Below are 23,245 nucleotides of genomic sequence, written 5' to 3'. Positions count from 1 at the left end.
GCCAGATCTAAAGCCAGAAGCCAAGAGCTTCCTCCCAGTCTCCCACACAGGTGCAGGGGTCCAAGGACTTGGACTGTCTTCTACTGCTTTCCCAGGCCATACCAGAGAGCTGGGTCGGAAGTGTAGCAGCCAGGACTAGAACCAGCTGCCAGCACTGCAGGTGGCAGCTTTACCTGCTATGCCAGAGTGCCGGCCCCAGTTTTTATTTTTTAACTTCTGAAATAATATACTTTAAGAAAGTTTGTACTTCATCCTGTCCTTCAATTTTTTTAAATTTATTTTATTTATTTTGACAGGCAGAGTGGACAGTGAGAGGGAGAGAGAGACAGAGAGAAAGGTCTTCCTTTTTTTTCCGTTGGTTCACCCCCACAATGGCCGCTGTGGCCGGCACACTGCGCTGATCCGAAGCCAGGAGCCAGGTGCTTCCTCCTGGTCTCCCATGCGGGTGCAGGGCCCAAGTACTTGGGCCATCCTCCACTGCCTTCCCGGGCCACAGCAGAGAGCTGGACTGGAAGAGGAGCAACCGGGACAGAATCTGGCGCCCCGACCAGGACTAGAACCCCAGGGTGCCGGCGCTGCAGTCAGAGGATTAGCCTAGTGAGCCGCGGCACTGGCCCTTTTCTTCAATTTTGAGAGAGGATTTCTATGGTCATAGATGGCAGCACAGCTTTCTGGGAAGGTAAATGGCTCCTGTTGGATTAGTTTTAGCAATTCCTGTATCTGGGTGGCAGAGACACAGGTATCAAAAGCTAGCAATGCTTCTAAATTTGTTTTTTAAGACCAGCAAACTTGTCAGTTTAGTTTACAATGTCCACTTAGTTGTACACTAGTGATTGATACTGTTTTAATATGTATTCATCCTTTGTTTTCTTTGTGGACAGCTATCAGTGGACACCCTGCAGTTTCTGCTCTTCCTATACATTCAGCAATTAAACAAGGTCTCCCTGAGGACATCTTTGATTGGAGAAGAGTGGCCTAGTCCCAGAAGTAGACCTCAGTCTCCTGACCTGACTGAAAAATCAAATGGTCATAATAAGGTACTATTTGTATCTGATCTCTTTGTCTGAAACAGATAGTTTGTAAGGGGGATAGTTCACCTTCATTCAAAGTTATCTTTTGGGGGGTGGGGGCAGGCATTTAGCCTAATGCATGGGTGAGGACTGTCTAATCTGCAGACCATATAAGACTCACAAAATCATTTGATCTCGCCCTGCCAAGGCAACCAGAGGTTGGACTCAAAATTCAATAAATCTATAGTAGGCTAATTTTTTTAAAGATTTATTTTATTTATTTGAAAGACAGAGTTACAGGGAGAGGCAGAGCCGGAGAGATAGAGAAAGAGGTCTTCCATCCGCTGGTTCACTCCCCAGATGACCGCCACGACTAGAGCTGAGCTGATCCAGAGCCAGGAGCCTCTTCTGGGTCTCTCACACGGGTGCAGGGGCCCCAGGACTTGGGCCATCTTCCACTGCTTTCCCAGGCCGTGGCAGAGAGCTGGATCGGAAGTGGAGCAGCCGGGACTCAAACTGGGGCCCATATGGGATGCCGGCACTGCAGGCTGGGGCTTTAACCCATTGCGTCACAGAGGTTAATTTTTAAGTTGATAATTTTGTATGACCCACGAATGATGTAAGTGTCCAAATGATCCTTGGCAGAAGAGTTTCCCCACTCCTGAAGTGCTTAAGATGGCCATCTTGCATGTTGTAGTACCTGGGCTTGATACCCAGCTCTGGTTCTTGACTCCAGGCTCCTACTGATGCAGAACCTATGGATTGTCCAAATAATTGGGTTCTTACCACCAATGAGGGAGACCTGGATTGAGTTCCTGGCTCCTATCTTTGAACCTGGCCCAACCCTAGCCATTGTGGGCATTTGGGGAGTGAACCATCAAATGTGAACCATTCTTGCGCTCTCTCTCTCTCTCTCTGCCTCTCATGTAAGTTTAAAAAAAATATTAAAAAACAATTATGTTTGGGTTCTTTATATAAGCCAGTGATTTAATGGTTTGTTTATTTTTTGCTTTTTACTATTTTTTCCTAATTATTAAACAAAATATGTACTTTCTTAATCAAATTAGAGAAGTGATTTCAGTTCCTTCACTGATATAAAAATTGCTTAGGAAAACATTCATAGTATTATATTAGCATCCCCATTTTTGCAAATATTAATAAGCTTGAATCCACTTACTTAAGATAGTATGAATGGGAAGATGTAGTATTTGCAAAATTTATTTAAATCTGAAAATTATAAAAATTTCTTCTCATAATACTTAGTCATGCTTAAGTAATTTTATATACTGTAACAATCCAGAAGTTCAATTTAACTGCCTCACGTTAAGTTTCAAAAAGTACCTTACTGTGTTTTTCTTTCTGTTTTTGTAAAGAAAATCAAAATGTGTTTACTTGTTTTGTAGAAGTATTTTAGTATGTGCTGGCTCCTTAAAACTTTTATGGCATTCAGAAAATCTCTTTGATATTTTTATAATCTCCTTTTAGATAAATATGTTTTCCCTTATAGTCCTTGATGCTTTTAAACTTATAGTGTTGTCTCTGATTCTTCCATCTCACTTTTTTTTTTTTTTTTTTTTTTTTTTTTTTTTTTTTGACAGGCAGAGTGGACAGTGAGAGAGAGAGACAGAGAGAGAAAGGTCTTCCTTTGCCGTTGGTTCACCCTCCAATGGCCGCCGCTGCAGCCGGCGCACCGCGCTGATCCTGGCAGGAGCCAGGAGCCAGGTGCTTTTCCTGGTCTCCCATGGGGTGCAGGGCCCAAGCACCTGGGCCATCCTCCACTGCACTCCCTGGCCATAGCAGAGAGCTGGCCTGGAAGAGGGGCAACCGGGACAGAATCCGGCGCCCCGACCGGGACTAGAACCCGGTGTGCCGGCGCCGCAAGGTGGAGGATTAGCCTATTGAGCCACGGCGCCGGCTTATCTCACTTTTTTTTTTGTTTGTTTTTTTTTGACAGAGTGGACAGTGAGAGAGAGAGAGACAGAGAGAAAGGTCTTCCTTTTTGCCGTTGGTTCACCCTCCAATGTGGCCGGCACGCTGCGGCCGGCGCACCACGCTGATCAGAAGGCAGGAGCCAGGTGCTTCTCCTGGTCTCCCATGGGGTGCAGGGCCCAAGCACTTGGGCCATCCTCCACTGCACTCCCTGGCCACAGCAGAGAGCTGGCCTGGAAGAGGGGCAACCGGGAAAGAATCCGGCGCCCCGACCGGGACTAGAACCCGGTGTGCTGGCGCCGCAAGGCGGAGGATTAGCCTAGTGAGCCGCGGCGCCGGCTTCCCATCTCACTTTTCTTCATAAGTTTTTCTCTCCTTGGCCCTTAAATTCTGTTGTTGCCCCATGATTTTTCCTGTCACAATCTTCTCTTCTCACTTGATGTAGTCATTCAGTATCATTCTTTCTGTTCCTGTGACTTCATCTGTCTCAGTGACTCCCAAGTTTGGCTCCATCCCAGAGATCTTGCCTCTTAATTTTACCCTTCATATAGAGGCCCATAACTATTCCTTAAATTCAGAATGTTCCAGTCCAGATAGATGAAAGAAGTCAATCACTACCTACTTTATCCACACAGAGTTCCTGCTGAATGGGCACTGTTAGGAGATGATGGTTTTTTATTTTTATTTTTTTAAGATTTATTTTTGTATTTGACAGGCATAGTGTACAGAAAGACAGACACACATATCTTCCATCTTCTGGTTCACTCTCCAAATTACTGCAACAGCTGGAGCTGGGTTGATCCGAAACCAGGAGTTTCTGCCGGGTCTCCCACATGGGTATAGGGACCCAAGGATTTGGTCCATCTTTTGCTGCTTTCCCAGACACATTAGCAGAGAGCTGGATGGGTGTAGAGCAGCTGAGACCTGAACTGGCGCCCGTATGGGATGCTGGGATCACAAGTGGCAGCTTTACCCGCTACGCTACAATGCTGGCCCCCGAAAATGGTGTTTTGAGCTAAGGTAGCCTGCATTCACATAGAGTTCTACCTCTTAATAATCACATGACTTTAGGCAAGTTTGTTAACTTGTCTAAACCTTGTGTAAATGGGAAGACTATTTAAATAGCCATGATAATTCAATCCTGTATTAAGTTGGGGACTTACTGCATAGTAAGCACCAGTAAATGGTGACTCTGCTTTGTACTACGGCATGATTTCTCCCAACAACTGATTGGATCAGGGATGGAGACTTGAGTAGAGTGGCCTGTTCATTGCTGTGTATTTGAAATTACATGAAGTCTGATCTGAAATGATGTGGAGCAGTCAGTCCTCAGGAAAACCAAGTTACCAGTTGGTGATGGATCCTTGAGCTGAAAACTCATGTGGTATTAGCTCCAGAATTGCTGCTATGCTCATAAGTCACCTGGGATTATGAGGGGTTAGAAACTGAGGTAATCAGAAAAGCATAAGATGCTTGTCATCAGAGAAAAAGAAGAGAACAGAACAGACATGCAGAGAGATCCTGGATCCTGAGAGAGAACCCAGTGCCAGATGGCTTTCCAGTTCCAGTTCTGCCCTGTTTTTCAGTTTGCCATTTTAACTTCAGCTGCTATGTCCTGGCACACTTCCTGTACCCCACTTGGGACCTGCAGTTCTCTGAACGGAGCAGCTGCTTTTGTTCCTGTGCACTGTAGTATATGCTGTTCCCTGTGCCTGCGATGATCTTTTCCTTGTCTGTTTGCTTGACTGCCGACATCTGTCAAGAATCTATTCAGGAACTATGTTGTAGTGCAGCAGATGAGGTCACTGCTTGGGACGCCTGCCCCCCACTCCACTGCAGATCCATCTCTCTACTAACGTGCCTGGGAAGGAGCAGATGATGGCTCAACTGCATGAGTCCCTACCACTCATGTGGGAGATCTGGATGGAGTTCCTGGCTTCTGTCTTCAGCCTGGAACAGCCCTGGCTGTTGTGGCAGTTTGAGTAGTGACCTGACAGGTGGAAGATTCTCTCTCTCTCTCTCCCTCTCTCTCTATCTTTGCTTCTCATTCTGTCATTCTGTCTATCAAGTACATGAATAGGTAAATATTAAAAAAAAAAAAAAAACAACCCTGTTCAGACATAATTTTCCATGTGGAGTTAGTTGTTCCTCTCATGCTCATAGAACATCTTTACAGATCACTACTGCAGGTCTTATCCCTTTGTGTTGTGGTTGTTTGCGTTGTCTTCTCACTACAGAGACTCTGAGTTCCCTGAGGACAGGTCCCAGGTCTCACTCAGTTTGCATATTCATCACTTAACATTGCTTATGCCCAATAAGAGGTGCTCAGAAAATGGCTGTCAAATGGTGAGCCAAATCACTCAAACATCTGTCAACTCCAAGTTATTCCCAAAGTTATGCTTTTCTTAAATCTAGTCTCTGTAAGACCACTTGCTTCATTTCACAGAATTTAAGCTTCCTTCTGTAATTAGAGAAAGTAGGTTAAGAAATCTAGTGCTTCATTGAATGAGTGTCCACGATGGTTAGTTTTATGTTTGTTTTGAAGCTTTTAGAGTAGTTGCTAGCTTTGTGGCAAGTTTATTAACCTTCCTATGTCTTTGTTTTCTAATTTTTATAGTGGGAATGATAATGGCATCCATTTAGGATATTTGTTAAGATTAAATATGTTAAAGTATGTGTAACAATGCTTGACACACATTAAGAATTACTTACTACTTTTTAGTTAAACTGGGAAGAGAATCTATACCTATCTAACACACAAAAAGATTTATATAGCCACCTAAATTCTATTTTGGGCATGAAGCAGAGTAAAAATACAAAATAGTTAAAATGTAAAGATTTTAGATCTCTTGGAATCTCTTTGATCTGTTAACAGTGCTTTCTTTTGATTTTTTTTAGAATTGGAATGATTACAGTCACCAGGCTTTTGTCTCTTACCATCTGTCAGATCTCCTTGAACTGCTTTTAGATCCAGAACAACTCAGTGAATCGTTTCATTCAACTCATAGTAGTCTAGTCTCTCGGGAAGGTGTCATGGCACTGAGCTTTCTTATTGAAGGTACAGTAAGTGGAGCCAGGAAGATCTATCCACTTCATGAACTTGCGCTGTGGCAACCGCTGCATGCAGAAAGTGGCTTCTCAAAGATCTCTAAGACTTTTTCTTTCTACAAGCTGGAAGCCTGGTTGAGAGCCTCTTTGACTGAAAATCCATTTGGTACATCTGCTTGCCTCAAGTCTGGAAAGAAATTGGCTTGGGCTCACCAAGGTATTTTTAAATATTTTAACTTATAGTAAATTGAATGACAAGTTATGGAACCTAGGGTTTTCTGATGTATTAAAGGTCATATGTCTTCTGTAGGAAACCTAAAAACACTATTGCTATAAAAGAGGAAAATATCTGTCTTTTACGTGACTTTCTCTGCCAAGGCAGCCACAGTCTCCTGACAGTTGATTTGTTAGTCAAGGTCCTTCCGGTTGTAGTTAACACAACTCCAACTGCAGTCAGTCTTGTCTTTGCTTTACTTTTCTCTTTTCTGACTCTCTGCTTCTCACCGCCATGTACTCACTCACTTGAGGATTTCTTGTTTTCCAAACAATACAGCAGAATTTGGCTATTCCACAGTAGCAACTTCAGAGAGTTGGTGTGGAGATGAGGTCTTGTTAGCTACATAGACACAGAGTAGATGTTTCTAAGTTGGAAATTTAAATACACAGTAGAGGGAATCTGACCATGATTTCCTGTTAGTTCCTTTCCTGAGAGTCCAGTGGTGGCTAGGTAGGTGAGCTCAGATGTTATGTTTGAAGAGAGGAAGGACTGGGCACACATTTCTTTGGTGCCTACACTCTTGAGGCAAGTGTCAGGCAAAATGAATGAAAAAAAAAATACTATACCAGAATGCATTTCTATAATCTCTGAATTTCAAAGATAAAATAAGCTTCCATATAAATGTAAAGGAAATCAGTTTTGTGTCATAATTTTATAATGCCAAGAATCACCATCTAAAGAATCTTAAAAAGATTATAATCCAAAAATTGTATATCCAGCCAACTGTTGTACTAGTGTAAAGTCAAAGACTTTCAGATATGTATGGACTCCATAAAATATGGGAAAGATTATATAACTCTTTTTTTTAAAAAAAAAAAACCATTTATTTAGTTGAAAGAGCTACAAGAGGCAGAGGCATAGAGAGATAGAGGTCTTCCATCCGCTGGTTCACTCCCTAGATGGCTATAACAGTTGAAAGCTGCGCCAATCCAAAGCCAGGAGCCAGGAGCTTCTCCCGCGTCTCCCATGAGAATGCAGGGGCCCAAGGACTTGGACCATCTTCCAGTGCTTTCCCAGGCCATAGCAGAGAGCTGGATTGGAAGTGGAGCAGCAGGGACTTGAACCAGCGTCCGTATGGGATGCCGGCACTGTAGGCAGTGGCTTTACCTGCTACACCACAGCAATGGTCCCTACATAATTCTTAGTATTAATAAGAGAATATATGTCCAAGTGAGTTTCTGAACATCCTTAGGGTACGTGCTAATGGGAAAAAAGAAAAAAAGGATATTCAAACTCAAGGATTATAATAAAATGTTAACAGTGATAAGTAGTAGGATTACAGATGATTTTTATCTTCTGGTATTTCCTACAATAATCATGTGTTAACTATATAATCATTTGTGTAACTTATATATATTTTATGTAAGTTTATATAAAATAAACTTATAGAAATCATTTTAAAAGAAAACAATATTTTAAAATTATTTTTAATATTTATTTATTTATTTGAAAGAGTTACACAGAGAGAGAAGGAGAGGCAGAGAGAGAGAGAGAGAGGTCTTCCATCTGCTGGATCTCTCTCCCAAATGGCCGGAGCCACGCCAATACAAAGCCAGGAGCCAGGAGCTTCTTCTGGGTTACCCACATGGGTGCAGGGGCCAAGGACATGGGTCTCCCACGTGGGTGTAGGGGCCCAAGCACTTGGGCCATCTTCCACTGCTTTCCCAGGCCATAGCAGAGAGCTGGATCGAAAGTGGAGCAGCCGGGGCTTGAACTGGTGTCCATATGGGATGCCAGCACTGCAGGTGGTAGCTTTACCCCTTATGCCACAGTGCTGGCCTCAAAATGATTTTTTTATTTTCTTTTTTAAAATTTTTTTCCCGAAAGGGACCTTTTATTTAAGGAATACAAACTTCATTCATTTTATAAGTACAACATTAGGAATATAATGATTTCTCCACCATACATGCCCTCCTACCCACACTTCCACTCCTCCTCCTCCTCACTCTCCCATTCCCAGTCCCATTCTCCTCTAAGATCCATTTTTAATTAACTTTATACACAGAAGACCAACTCTATACTGAGTTGAGTTCAACAGTTTGCACGGAAGAAAAGAAGAACTGTTCCTCAACAGTTGAGACAAGGGGTGTTCATAGTCATTGCATCTCAGAGTTAATTTCACTTCCCTTTTTTTTTTTTTTTTTTTTGAGAAAATTAATTAACTTTAAGAAGCACCCAAGAATGATACATCCATGTGAGCACTTAGACATAACTATAACTTATGAGACATAAGAATATCCTCCATTTAATATATTAAAAGAAAGTTAGTCCTTGAGAACAAGTTTTATTAATTAAGGAAGCACCTAAGAAAACAAAGAATGGAGTTGGACACTTAGGCATAAGTAAAACTTATGAGACATAAGAGTATCCTCGGGGCTAGTGCTGTAGCATAGCAGGTAAAGCTGCCGCCTGCAGTGCCGGCATCCCATATGGGTGCTGGTTCAAGTCCCAGCTGCTCCACTTCCGATCCAGCTCTCTGCTATGGCCTGGGAAAGCAGTAGAAGATGACCCAAGTCCTTGGGCTCCTGTACCCACGTTGGGAGACCCAGAGGAATCTCCTGCCTCCTGGCTTTGGATCAGCACAGCTCCAGCCAACTGGGGAGTGAACCAGTGGATGGAAGACCTTTCTCACTCTGCCTCTCCTTCTCTCTCTCTGTAACTCTGATTTTCAAATAAATAAATAAATCTTAAAAAAAAGAATATTTTCCACTTAATACACTAAAACAAAATTATCCTTGAGAATAAGTTTTACTGTTAACTCTCATAATACAACTCTTTGAGGACAGAAGTCTTGCATGGGAAGTTAGTGCACAGTGACTCCTGTTGTTAACTTAACAATTAACACTTTTGTCAATGATCACCCAAGGCTCTTGACATGTAAAATTATTTTAAAAGAAAGATAACAGCATACTCATGTGACTTCCCTGCATTTGGCCAGTACTGTTCACTAGGGGGTCCAGTTCACTAGGGGGTCCGGTTCACTAGGCTTGGAGCGCAACCTGTACATGTTTTTTTTTTTTTGCATGTTGGTTTATGTAAGACAGTGTATTAGGAAGATAATAATAATCCTTGAAATAAACATGTGGACTCAAATAGAGCTCATGGAATGATTTGGGAAGTAAACAAGGGAGGTATAAAATTCATATTATGGCGACCTGGGGAGGTTATTATGGTTGGACTGACAAAAGTAAACTATCTTGGAGAAGATTTGGAGATGGGCCAGTATTGCCTCTTACCAGCAAAAGGACCTCAGACACACATTACATAACTTGAGGGATAGATATGAAAACTATTCTTTGTGTTTTTTTAAAATATTTTATTTATTTATTTGAAAGTCAGAGAGTAACACAGAGAGAAGAGAGGCAGAGACAGAGAGGTCTTCCATCTGATGGTTCACTCCCCAATTGGCTGCAACGACCAGAGCTGCACCGATCTGAAGCCAGGAGCCAGGAGCTTCCTCTGGGTCTCCCACGTGGGTGCAGGTGCCCAAGGACTTGGGCCATCGTCTACTGCTTTCCCAGGCCATAGCAGAGAGCTGGATCAGAAGAGGAGTTGCCGGGACTAGAACCAGTGCCCTTATGGGATGCTGGCGCTTCAGGCCAGGGCGTTAACCTGCAGCGCCACAGCGCCGGCCCCTGAAAACAGTTCTTAGCTCTACAGGCAATCTTTAATGGATTATAGATTTAAAGATTATTTTGTAACAGAAATTATGAAATGTTATAAATATACAACAAAGGGAACAGAGAATAATATAACAAACATCTGTTTACCCAAAGCCTAGGCCTACATTTTTATTTCTCCATGTATCACATTTTCAGAGATGGGTAAGTATAGACATGTGTAACCTTCTATGGTTATTTTTCTTTAATTTGAAATGATCTCATTTATTTTCATGTTTTCTTAAATAGTTGAAGGTACTGCCCGAAGAGCTAAGATTGCCTGCAATACTCACGTGGCCCCTAGGAGGCACCGCATGGTGGTGATGAGCCAGGTTTGCAAACAGACATTGGCCAAGAGCTCAGATACTCTGCTGGGGGCACATGTGAAGATTCACCGCTGCAATGAATCGTTTATATATCTGCTTTCTCCCTTACGGTAGGCACAGCCTTCCTAGTGTTGTGATGCTCTGACGTGTCTGTTCTAGCATGAATGCTTTTTTGGCTACCAGTGAATATTACTTAAGTCAGTTTTTTTTTTTTTTATCTTTTTCTCATGCAGAGTAATTTACCTCATCTTTTCATTTTCAGATCTGTGACAATTGAGAAGTGCAGGAATAGCACCTTTGTCTTGGGCCCTACAGAGACTGCTCTTCACCTTTACAGCTGTGACAATGTTAAAGTCATTGCTGTTTGCCGTCGTCTTTCCGTCTCTTCTACAACAGATTGCATCTTTCACATTCTGACGCCTACACGCCCACTTATTCTCTCTGGAAACCAGAGAGTAACATTTGCCCCCTTTCATACCCATTACCCGATGCTTGAGGACCATATGGCCAGGACTGGCCTTGCTACAGTGCCTAACTATTGGGATAATCCAATGGTCGTGTGCAAAGAGAACAGTGACACAAGTGTCTTCCGACTCTTACCACCTTCTGAATTCTATGTATTTATTACTCCCTTTGAAATGGAAGGGGACACAACAGAGATACCTGGGGGTCTCCCATCTGCATATCAAAAAGCACTGGACCTAAGAGAACAGAAGATTCAAATCTGGCAGAAAACCGTGAAGGAGGCTCATTTGACAAAGTGAGTGTTGTCTAGAAGTAGTAGTTTGTATTTTATGTGAAATTCCATAGGAAAACAAATTACTCTGTACATTTTTGTAGCTGTACTAAAATAATAAAAAGATATTATGTATCTTTTGTTAAGACTTGAATATCAGCCCAGTGTCCTTGGCAGTGTTGGTTTAGGGGATGGGAACGAGTGGATATTCAAGTATTAGACTCCCTTTAAAAAAGCTTAAGTTTAGTTGGCAGATGTCAAACTTTGATGAATTTCTGATGAGCCAAACCTACTGTTTGATGGATGATGAGTGAAAAATATTTATTTTAATTGGATCCTTTTTATGTTTATTACTATAAAGAGAACAGATTTCATGTGTTTCATAGGTACAGTTCCAAGAAGATACTTCCCTCCCTCACATCTCCTCCCCTCAATTTCCCTCCTTCCTCCTTTTCTTTTTTTCTTTAATTTTTACAAGGACACGCTTTCAATCTGTTCTATAATCAGGCTTAATTCACCACTAACAATAATATTCAACAAGTATTTTTTTTATTAGATTTTAGGTTTAGTATTATTCTTTGGCTAGCTGTGTCTATATTGTAGTGGAAAGTACTCAGATTTAGGAATTAATATTGACCCTGCCACTTGCTGTATGACCCTGAGTATGTCGTTTATCCTCTCTGGCTGTTCATTGTGGTGTATGTTAATGTATAAGTATATTTTCTATCCAATTAGATTAATGTGAAGATTTAATAAGATAGCATAGTAGTCACGTTTGTGTGTTTAGTGGTGTGTGGTGTGTACCCCACTATGTTTAGTTACGTGAGTGAGACCCTGTTTAGTGATGTGTGTCAGACACGACTTCTGGATGAGATTGTTTACCCAGAATGTTTGAGATCTGGTCTGTTAAGATTAATTTCATCTTAAGAGAAATAGTAACTGAAAAATATCTTGATCTAGCCATAGTATCTTCTGTATGTTTTTTCTTAGCTTTGTTCTCATCAAATAGATTAAGGAATAAAAATGTATTATGTGGTAAAATAATAGCATTTAGATTCCTTGCAACAGTTGCTACTTGGGAAAAAAATATAAAGATCATTAGCAGTCATAATACATGCTTTACCTGGAAGTCCATTGTTGTAATACTGCTAGTATTGTTATAAACATTCCACCTGGTCTGTAACCTCACGGATTGAGCTACCAAGACATTATTGCTATGGATTAGTTATTTTCATTCCAGCATGTCACATAAGGGCAATGATGATAATAATAGGTAGTAGGTGCAGAGCACTTAGTATGTGCCAAGTACTTTGCTAAATACCTTTTAGTACTAACTCACTTATTCTTCAAAACAATACCCTGTTACAAATGTAGAAGTGAAGAATGGAGAGATTAATGCAGGAGTCGTCAAAAATTTTGTAGGCCGGCACTGTGGCTCAATAGGCTAATCCTCCGCCTGCGGCACCAGCACACCGGGTTCTAGTTCCGGTCGGGGCACCAGATTCTGTCCTGTTTGCTCCTCTTCCTGTCCAGCTCTCTGCTGTGGCCTGGGAAGGCAGTGGAGGATGGCCCAAGTGCTTGGGCCCTGTACCTGCATAGGAGACCAGGAGAAGCACCTGCCGGCCGCAGTGGCCATTGGGGGGTGAACCAACAGAGAAGGAAGACCTTTCTCTCTGTCTCTCTCTCACTGTCTACTCTGCCTGTCAAAAAAAAATTTTTCTTTTAGAAAATGCATATTATGAAGAAAATCTATGCATGATTTTCAAATTCATTTTTGTACCAAAATAAATTTATTTTTAATTCCAGAATAAACTTTTAATTTCATTTTTCCAGACTTTTTGAAGTTCCCTCATACTTTACCCAGAGTCTCACAGGGGTCAGGAGTCACACCTGCTCGGCTTGATCCTTAAATGCATCTAGTGTCTTAATTTCTTTCAACTTAATTTCTTTATTGTTGTGTCATGTCAAAAAATTATTAATATTATAATATTATATAGGTGATCATTGGGAAAAATTTTAAAGCAGTTCTGTTGTTCCAAAGGTTTTTGTACTTAGATGCATACATCTTCCACATGTGAAAAGCATACACACATGTGTAGAGTGTGGCATATGGTAAACAGTAATAATAAATGTTGTCTCTGCATCAGTGCTGTCAAGCAGTGAGATCCATGAAGACACTAGAAACAATGAAAGTTGTCAGCCTCATTAACCAGGAAAGGGTGACTGGTTGTTTTTGTGCTTTGGACCTCACAAAAATTACTTTGTCCAGACTGAGATGGCATTGCAGAGTGGTTTGGTTCTTACCTTGGTGTATCATCATCCCAGAATGGCCTTGTCTGATGTTGGTGCTGTAATGAATTGTCCCAGGCCACGTCCTCACTACAAAGGCCTATTAGTGGTGCTAAGCTAATTCCTGGCAGTCAGGAGCTACTCTTCTTTGTTCTCTTGCTAACTATGCTGGAACTTCAAAAAGTTTATGAAGAAACTGAATTAAAAGGTAAATATTTTGGTGCAAAAAATGGGAAATATGTGTTGTTTTTTTTTTTGTTTTTTTTTTTTTTTTTTTTTTGACAGGCAAAGTGGACAGTGAGAGAGAGAGACAGAGAGAAAGGTCTTCCTTTGCTGTTGGTTCACCCTCCAATGGCCGCTGCGGCCGGCGCACCGCTGATCCGATGGCAGGAGCCAGGTACTTATCCTGGTCTCCCATGGAGTGCAGGGCCCAAGCACCTGGGCCATCCTCCACTGCACTCCCGGGCCACAGCAGAGAGCTGGCCTGGAAGGGGGCAACCGGGACAGAATCAGGCACCCCGACCGGGACTAGAACCCCGTGTGCTGGCGCTGCAAGGCGGAGGATTAGCCTATTGAGCCACGGTGCCAGCCTCGTATTTTCATAATACATCTTTTGAAGACCTCTATATTCTCCCCTTTTAGCCTTTGTAATTTTTGTTCTGCTAGTAATCCTTGTCAGATAATCGTTTAATTTCTTCATCTCTTCAGTCATACACCTCTGCTCACCCGTCTTCTTAGAGAAGTTTTTGTCCATTCTTTGGCCAAAATAGCATCCAGATATTCCCCCATTCCCTTACCCTGCTCTGTTGTTCTCCAAGGCACTTACAGCTACTTTATTTTGTATCTTTTGTTTATTTTACTTGTCATTTTTCTCTACCGAAATATCTGGTCCACAGTGTGAATGGTGCCCTCTGCAGCTATGCAGTATCAACCTGCTTGAATAGGAGCCTTATTTCTTTTCTTGACACATTTGTCCTGTCAGAACAACCAGCACTCACTTGGTCCTGAGTGCATATATGACAGTAAGTTTATAAAGCAGGCATTGTATCTGACCATATATTTTCTTTGTGTGTGTGTGTTAGTCCAATGTATTCTGAGCACAGCAAGAACAAAGATAACTAGAAAATAATTGTTTAACATTGTCTCATTAAAGCATCGAGTAGTCACTTGGAGTAAAATTTATTTGAATTAGTGTTTTTATATTCTTTTTGCTCTACATTGAAATTTTAGGGATCAAAGGAAGCAGTTCCAGGTTCTTGTGGAGAACAAGTTTTATGAATGGTTGATTAATACGGGACATCGCCAACAGCTGGACAGCCTTGTGCCCCCTACAGTAGCCTCCAAACAAGCTGCAGGATAGGACTCCTATGTCAAAACAAGGTAAGCATTTCTAATGTAGCCACTTCAGCCAGATTCTTCGGGGGAATCCTTCCAAGCCTGTACACACCAGTGCACAGGATATTATGTTACCAACCATTGTTAGATTTCTTTCTACCACTCCAGTCAGGGTACACAGATTATTAAATACTCATATTTACCATATTATAGTGAAACCAACAAGAATATTCAGGCAGAGTTTATAGAATTTTGAGCAAATATGAGTATGAAGTGTTACTTTTTTTTAAGATTTATTTATTTCTTTGAGAGGCAAAGTTACAGACTGAGAAGGGAAGACAGAGATGAGAGAGGTCTTCCATCTGCTGGTTCACTCCCCAAATGACCGCAACTGAGGAGCTGGGTGAAGCCAGCAGCCAGGTACTTCCCCTGGGCCTACCACGTGAGTGCAGGGGAACAAGTACTTGGGCCATGTTCCACTGCTTTCCCAGGTCATTAGCAGGGAGCTGGATTGGAAGTGGAGCAGCCAGGACTCATATGAGATGCCGATGCTACAGGCAGAGCCTTACCTACACCACAGTGCCGGCCCCAGAGTGTTAGCTTTTGTGCTTGACGTAAGTTGTACTGTCTAAAGATACTACTTTCCCCCTCATATAGCTTTACATTTTATTCCCCCTCTGTAATATATCTTTCTTCTTTCCCAGCTGCCCCGGAACAATTAGTGAATTTGCTGATCTTTGTTAATTGCACATGTAAGTGCAATACACTAGAATTGATTAAATTAATCAAGACTGTGCTGTGTCTGAGCGAGTGCAAACAAAGGAGCTCCACACATTGATAACATTTGGTGGTCCTTTATTGCCGGTGGTGGAGAGTGGGCTCATGCCCTAAAGAACTCTCGACCCTGAAGCCCAAAGCAACAGGGTTTATAAAGGCAAAAACCACAAAATCGGGAGGGGAATTCATGGTTGCTAGGAACAGGGGGGAATACATTGTTACCGGGCTCAAGCTGACCTAAAACCTATGCAAAACTTGTATCAATTATAATCTTGACAATACCAGTTACAATCTTAACAATTCCAATTATAATCTTGACATTAATCTAGGTATTGATTTTAATCAAATTACATTTTTATCATTAACCCAGGTGCAGCCTATCCACTTCCAAGCTTGAGTGATCATGCTGGGGGTTTCTATGCTCTGCCAAGTGTGATGTAGTGGACTGCTATTGTCCAACTGTTTTAGATCATAGTTTCAGACCAGAGTCTCATGGTGTGGGGGGGCATCTTCCCAGAATGGAGTCCCTACTGTCAAGGTGCTACTTCAACTAGAAGACCATGTATTAAAAAGATGAGAACACAGAAACAGACATTTACTTAAGTTTTATCCAAATATGTGATATTCATTTTTTTTTAAAGATTTATTTATTTATTTGAAAGAGTAACACAGAGAAGGAGAGGCAGAGAGAGAGAGAGAGAGAGAGAGGTGTCTTCCATCCACTGGTTCACTCCCCAACTGGCCGCAACAGCCAGAGCTGTGCCGATCCGAAGCCAGGAGCCAGGAGCTTCCTCCGGGTCTCCCATGTGGGTGCAAGGGCCCAAGGACTTGGGCCATCTTCTACTGCTTTCCCAGGTCACAGCAGAGAGCTAGATTGGAAGTGGAGCAGCCGGGACTCGAACCAGCGCCCACATGCGATGCCAGCGCTGTAGGCAGCAGTTTTATCCGTTAAGCCACAGCACCAGCCCCGAGGTAGTCTTTTTAAAAATAGAAACTACTTACTTTGCTGTTGTAAAGTATTTTTAAAGACTAACAGTTTAAAAACAAAGTACATAGGGCTGACTTTGTGACCCAGCAGGTTGCCTCTGCTTGCAAGGCCTGCATCCCATATCTGAGTGCCAGTCTGAATCCTGGCTACTCTGTTTCCAATCCAGCTCCCTGCTAATGTGTCTGGGAGGGCAGCCTAGGATGGCCCAAGTGCTTGGATCCCTGCCACCTAAATAAGAGACCAGAATGGATTTCCTGAATCCTTGCTTCAGCCTGGCCAAACCTGGCTGTTGCAGTCATTTGGGAGTGAACCAGTAGATGGAAGATCTCTCTCTCTGTGTCTTTCCATCTCTCTCTCTCTCTCTCTCTCTCTCTTGCTCTGCCTTTCAAATAAAGTCCCTTTAAAAATTAATTAAAATAAAAACAAAGGAAATGAATAGGTAGTAGATCATAGAGAAATATGGACATAAATACTTAATTTTAAAATTAAAGTTACTGTTTTTTGATTGGCAGGGATCAAAAACTGGTGGTACACACCCTTGCAAGATATTTCATCCACTGGGGGAAGTTTAAACGTATGTTACCTCTTTAGGGGCCAGTTTGACAAAATCAAAATTAAAAATACCAATACTCTTTGATTTAGCAGTTTTACTTCTTAAAATTTATTTTATAGATATGCTTATGAATATAAAAGTCTGCTTAATTTATAATTTTTTTAAATTGATAGATAAAATTGTACCTTTATTCTGTACAATGTGATGTTTTGTAATATATACACACTGTAGAATGCCCAAGTCAGGCTAATTAACATATGTATTACCATAAATAATTGTCATTTTAATGGTGAGAATTTTTAATGGTCATTTTGAATGATGAGAACATCTACTCAGCATTTTTCAAGAATACAGCATACTGTTATTAACTATAGTCACCTTTTCTACAGTAGGTCTCTTAAACTTATTCCTCCTATCTAACTGGAATTTTATAACCTGTGAAGATCTATTTTTAAACATTGTTCATTGTAGCATCTTTTAAAATATCTGTAGACTGAAAACAAGCCGGATGCGCCTCCCTACAGGCTAGGTGCCTGATGAACTGATTTCGTCTGTGTCACAGAATGTACCTTTAAGAAAAATAAAGTGTATCTGTATGTGCTGACACTGAATAATCTCTAAGCTTAGGAGAATAATTAAAATGTTGCCTATGTTTTGAAAAAATAGGGATCATCATAGACATTTATGTGCCGATTATGTGCCTAAACATTTCTCAAAGGATATAAAGAAATTGTAAATGGAATTTGTCTTTGAGGAATGAGATTGGGTATGTAGGGTGGAAGAAAATGTACTTCTTTTTTTTTTTTAGATATTCACATAATATAAAATTGGCCTTTTTAAAAAGAAAAGATTTATTTATGTATTTATTTGAAAGGCAGAGTTGCAGAGAGGCAGAGGCAAAGAGAGAGACAGAGAGGTCTTCCATCCACTAGTTCACTTCCCAAATAGCCACAACAGCCAGAGCTAGGCTGATCCAAAGCCAGGAGCCAGGAGCTTCTTCCGGGTCTCCCACACGAGTGCAAGGGCCTAAGGACTTGGACCATCTTCTACCCAGGCCATAGCAGAGCTGGATCGGAAGTAGTGCAGTCGGGATGCAAACTGGCACCTATATGAGACGGCAGGACTGCAGGCAGCAGCTTTACCTGCTATGCCGCAGCTCCCGCCCCCTAAAATTTGCCTTTGAAGGGAAAGGATTTAGTGGCTTTTAGTAACTCACAAGTTTGTGTATGTAGTCTTTGCCATTAATGAATCCAGAATATTTTTATTACCCCCAAAATAAAGGCCATCCCCGTTCTAAAACTCCCAATATAGATATTTCATGTAAATGGAATGAATCCTCCAGCGTCGTGTTTTATGACTAGTTTATTTCATTTAGCATGTTTTCAAGGTTCATCCATGTTGTAGCATGTGTCAGGACTTCATTCTTTTTCATGGCTGGATAATATTCCATTATATGGATCTACCACTTGGTTTACCTGTTCATCAACTGACAGACATTTGGATTGTTTCTATTTTTCAGCTATTATGAATAATGCTGCTTTGTACATTTGTGTACAGGCTTTTACTTATTTTTAAACATTTTATGTATTTGATGGGCAGAGAGAACTTCATTAACTGGTTAACTCCAAAATGCCTGCAACATCACGGCTGGACCAGGCTGCAGCCAGGAGCCCGGAACTCCAGCCAATGGCAGCGGCCCAAGCACCTGGCCATCTTCCACTGCCTTCTCAGGCACTCAGGAGCCGGTTTGGATGTCAGGCAGCTGAGATTCAAACTGGTGCTCTGATAGGGAATGCTGGCCTCGCAAGCGGTGGCTTAACCTAATGTGCCACAATACCAGTCCCTGTGCACATAGCTTTGTATAGACATATATGTGCATTTCTCACGGGTATATACCTAGGGATAGAACTGTAGGGACACATGTTTAATATTTTAAGGAGCTTCAGTTTTCCAAAGTCTCAAAAAGACATTCTTGTTGTTTAAATATTGTTTATTTTTAAAGTGTATCTTTATTTAAAAAAAAAAAAAGCATTTCAATGTCTAGTCGGTATAAGAACTAAGAATCGAACTAAGAATTGCAGATCTGTGGCAGGCATTTGGCACAGCAGTTAGGATACCACCTGCGATACCTGCTGATGTGGGGTAGGCGGGTAGGCAGTGTAGGTCTGCTGAGCCGGAAGATGCTGCAAGCCTCAAATGCAGTTCTGTCCTCCTACTTCTCAAAATGCCCCCTTTCCCGAGATGCATCTGATTCATTCAGATCCTAAGGGGGACCCCATGAACAAATGGATATTTAGCTCCACATGGGACTTGCGGATGTGCCACGTAACTCCCAGGTGGCTTCATGCTTGTACGGGCACCACCCCCCTTCACAGAAGTGGCCAGCTACTGGGAGGAGGCTGTCTCTTCTGCAGCAGATCACTGCCGCAGGTGCTGCTCAGGTGCCCTTTCTCTTCCCTCTCCACCCCTCCTCATTTTAGGCCGTCTGGACCACTGCCCATTCACGATGGGTACTTCTCTGTGGGGGGCACCCCATGCTCGCATGTATAGGTGTGCTCACTTTCTCACCTTTTAAATAAAATTTGTTCTCAGTTTTTGTAACTTACATTTGTCTGTACTCAGAATGCCTGACTTGGTGTGAGACAAGAACCTGGAGTGAAATTAATACACCCCATGCCCACATCCCCACCTCCCACATCAGAGTGCCTGGATTTCAGTGCCAGCTCTAGCCCCCAACCCAGTTCCTGCTGACGTGCATCTTGGGAGGCAGCATGTGATGGCTTAAGTAATTAGGTTCCTGCCTCCCATAGGAGAGACCCAGATGGAGTTCCCAGCCCCTGGCTCGGCCCTGGCTGTTGAGGACATCTGTGGAGTGAATCAGCACATGGGAGCTCTCTGTCTGTCTGACTGACTCTGCCTTTCACATAAACAAATATGTATAAAATGTTAAAGCTGTGTCTTCACAAAACTTAAAAAATTACAAATCTGAAAACTGTAATTTTAAGACATTTTAGTTTAATTCTGCTAGCTTGCCAATTAATGTGACACTTAGAAAAGAGAAGTATATTGGGTCAGCACTGTGACATAGCAAGTTAAAGCCACTGCCTGCAGCACCAGCATCCCATATGGACACCAATTCACATCCAAGCTGCTACTTCTGATCCAGCTCCCTACTAATGCACCTGGGAAAGCAGCAGAAGGTGGCCCAACTCCTTGGACTCCTATACCCACGTGCGAGACCTAGAAGAGACTCCTGGCTCCTGGCATTGGACCTGCCCAGCTCTGGCAGTTGCGCCATTTGGAGAATGAACCTGCAGAAGGAAGCTGTCTCTCTGTCTCTCTCTCCCTCTCCCCGCCCCGTAACTCTGACCTTGAAATAAGTAAATGAATCTTAAAAAGAAGAGAAAGTTAACTTTAAACTTTCTGTGTGTTATCATTCTAAACTATTATCTGACCTTGATAGTTTATGTGATTTGTAAACATAAGGTTTTTTTCCTTATTACTTATATGAAGACAAAAGAAAGTGACTAATATTCATTTTTCTTTTTTCTTTAACTTCAGGGCCCTAAAAGCAGAAGATGAATGGAGGACGGTGTTCTCATCTGAGAACTAAATGGGGACGATGCTCTTCCTGCTCAGGAGACTTCAAGGGTGTTTTCTGTTTCAGTCATTTCCTTATTGCCATTCCCTACTCAGTTGTTACTGTTCAGGTTGAATTTTAGCTCAGTTTCTGACTTTCTAGTGAACATATTGCTTACAGAACATCAGAACACTCATCTTTGTGATGCTAATCTGATAAAGTTGATGAAGGCAGCCCCATAGTATATATGTTAATATTAATGTAATTATAGGTTTACAAGTGTATTTATATTTTAATTTGTATTATGAAAGGATTTCTTCCTTTCTGGAGTCAAAAAGGGTTTTTTAGTTCTTTGTAACTACTTAAAAGGAAATTACTACTCTGAAAAAATACTTAGAATGAAAGTATGATTTGTTGGTATTTAAAAATAGCAGAGATAGTTTTATACAAAGATATTTTAATCTTAAAGTATGAAACTTAATGGAATTGTGTAAGGTCTTTATTTTGTATTTCCTGTTTCAAATTTTTAATAAACTTGAAAAAGTAGTTTGCTCCTTTTAATAAAAAAGATTTTTAATTCTCAAAACTTTTCAGTGTCATTCTGTGACATTATATGAAGTAAATTTTACGTTTGATTGGGTAAGCCTGTTCTTTCAGATAAAGGAAATATGATCAAGTTAATGAAATGAAATCTGATTGTTGAACAACATTGATTCGTATACTTGGACATTTAATTAGTAATTATATCAAAAAAGGGCTGCTGTTTCTAAAGTGAAAATTATTCCTCAGAATATTTGTTAATTCTAACTGAAATTTTTAGTTTTTATTTTCAGATGAAATTCAAGCAATCAGAATTACCAAATAAACACTGGAATGCTATGTGTGTTTTGGAAATTGTTACATGTTAATGAAATTTATTATATTAACCAGATGCTTTTTTTAAATAGAAATTCAGAAAACTAAATAGGTGTTTTGTTTCTTAGGAATCCTCATATCTAGGCATATTTGCCATGTTTTCAATTGACTATAATCTTTTTTTTTCTTTCTTTTTTTTTTTTTTTTTGACAGAGTGGATAGTGAGAAAGAGAAGAGACAGAGAGAAAGGTCTTCCTTTTTGCCGTTGGTTCACCCTCCAATGGCCACCGCGGCCGGCGCGCTGCGGCCGGTGCATTGCGCTGATCTGAAGCCAGGAGCCAGGTGCTTCTCCTGGTCTCCCATGGGGTGCAGGACCCAAGCACTTGGGCCATCCTCCACTGCACTCCCTGGCCACAGCAGAGAACTGGCCTGGAAGAGGGGCAACCGGGACAGAATCCGGTGCCCTGACCGGGACTAGAACCTGGTGTGCCGGTGCCGCAGGTGGAGGATTAGCCTATTGAGCCGTGGCGCCGGCTTATAATACATCTTTTTTTTTTTTTTTTTTTTTTTTTTTTTTGACAGGCAGAGTGGACAGTGAGAGAGAGAGACAGAGAGAAAGGTCTTCCTTTGCCGTTGGTTCACCCTCCAATGGCCGCCGCGGCCGGCGCGCTGCAGCCAGCGCACCGCGGCCGGCGCACCGCGCTGATCCGATGGCAGGAGCCAGGAGCCAGGTGCTTTTCCTGGTCTCCCATGGGGTGCAGGGCCCAAGCACCTGGGCCATCCTCCACTGCACTCCCTGGCCACAGCAGAGGGCTGGCCTGGAAGAGGGGCAACCGGGACAGAATCCGGCGCCCCGACCGGGACTAGAACCCGGTGTGCCAGCGCCGCTAGGCGGAGGATTAGCCTAGTGAGCCGCGGCGCCGGCCTTATAATACATCTTACAGATCTCCCATTTGTAAATATATTTGTTGTATAGTTTTTGTTAATAAAAACATGAGGAAGATACCTTTGAATAGAATATATTTGACCAGGAAAATTAAAGTGGAGAAAAGTTGATTTGTTGTTTCTTTGAGTTTACATCAGATGTAATCTCATTCCCAGAGATATACATGTATCAAGGTCTAAAAGATGTTCTTTGAACAGGAGTCAATATGATATCAAGGGCAGGAAAGAATACCAAATAGGAAGCAAGTTGTGCTTAGCTAACCCTTTGCAAATTCAGGAGTTCTTTAGTACTCTGTCTTTCTACATACTGTGGTAACCTTGTGGATTTGAGTTCTTTCTCTCTCTCTCTCTCTTTTTTTAAATTTGTGTTGTGAAAGAACAGTTGTAAGAATAGGTCAGTTGGGACTGGCGCTGTGGTGTAGCTGGTATAGCCACTGCCTGCAGTGCTGGCTCCCAGCTGGTTTGAGTCCTGGCTGCTCCACTTCCAATCACCTCTCTGCTATGGCCTGGGAAAACAGAAGATGACCCAAGTCCCTGGGCCCCTGCACCCATGTGGGAGACCCAGAAGAAGCTCTTGGCTCCTGGCTTTGGATCAGCTCAGCTCCAGCCATGTGGCCATTTGGGAAGTGAAGATGGAAGATCTCTTTATCTCTCTCCTGTCTCTGTAACTCTGCCTTTTGAATAAATAAATAAATCTTTAAAAAAAAAAAAAAAGAATAGGTCAGTGAACTTCCACATACCCTTTGTGTAGATTTACCAGTTGTTAACATTTTGCCATACTTTACCACTCTTCTCTAGTTTTTTTTTTTTTTTTTTTTTTTTAATATGATTGAAAGATCTTCCATCTGCTAGTTTAATCTCCAAATGGCAGCGGCAGCAGCAACCAGGACTGGGCCAGGTCAAAGTCAGGAGCCAGGAACTCCATCCAGGTCTCCCAC

At 41.8% G+C, this 23,245-nt stretch overlaps 1 protein-coding gene across 2 annotated transcripts in view; it reads left to right on the top strand.

The window, feature by feature from the left end:
• TBCCD1 (TBCC domain containing 1) overlaps positions 1 to 21,093 on the top strand; it is a 34,535-nt gene extending 13,442 nt beyond the window's left edge. For both annotated transcript variants that reach the window (XM_070072455.2, XM_002716459.6), the window contains exons 3-8: positions 882 to 1,037; positions 5,838 to 6,204; positions 10,173 to 10,359; positions 10,512 to 11,009; positions 14,505 to 14,654; positions 20,489 to 21,093. In XM_070072455.2, the coding sequence (XP_069928556.2) occupies positions 882 to 1,037; positions 5,838 to 6,204; positions 10,173 to 10,359; positions 10,512 to 11,009; positions 14,505 to 14,634 (1,338 nt within the window). In that variant the 3' untranslated portion in view covers positions 14,635 to 14,654; positions 20,489 to 21,093. The remainder of the gene's footprint in view (positions 1 to 881; positions 1,038 to 5,837; positions 6,205 to 10,172; positions 10,360 to 10,511; positions 11,010 to 14,504; positions 14,655 to 20,488) is intronic.
• The last annotated feature ends 2,152 nt before the right edge of the window (positions 21,094 to 23,245 follow it).

The sequence above is a fragment of the Oryctolagus cuniculus genome, chromosome 4, assembly GCF_051225735.1.
Source record: "Oryctolagus cuniculus isolate XC-2025 breed Fujian yellow rabbit chromosome 4, ASM5122573v1, whole genome shotgun sequence".
NCBI classification, from domain to species: Eukaryota; Metazoa; Chordata; class Mammalia; order Lagomorpha; family Leporidae; genus Oryctolagus; species Oryctolagus cuniculus.
Note: the sequence above shows the minus strand (reverse complement) of the source record. Positions and strands in the feature narration are given on the sequence as shown.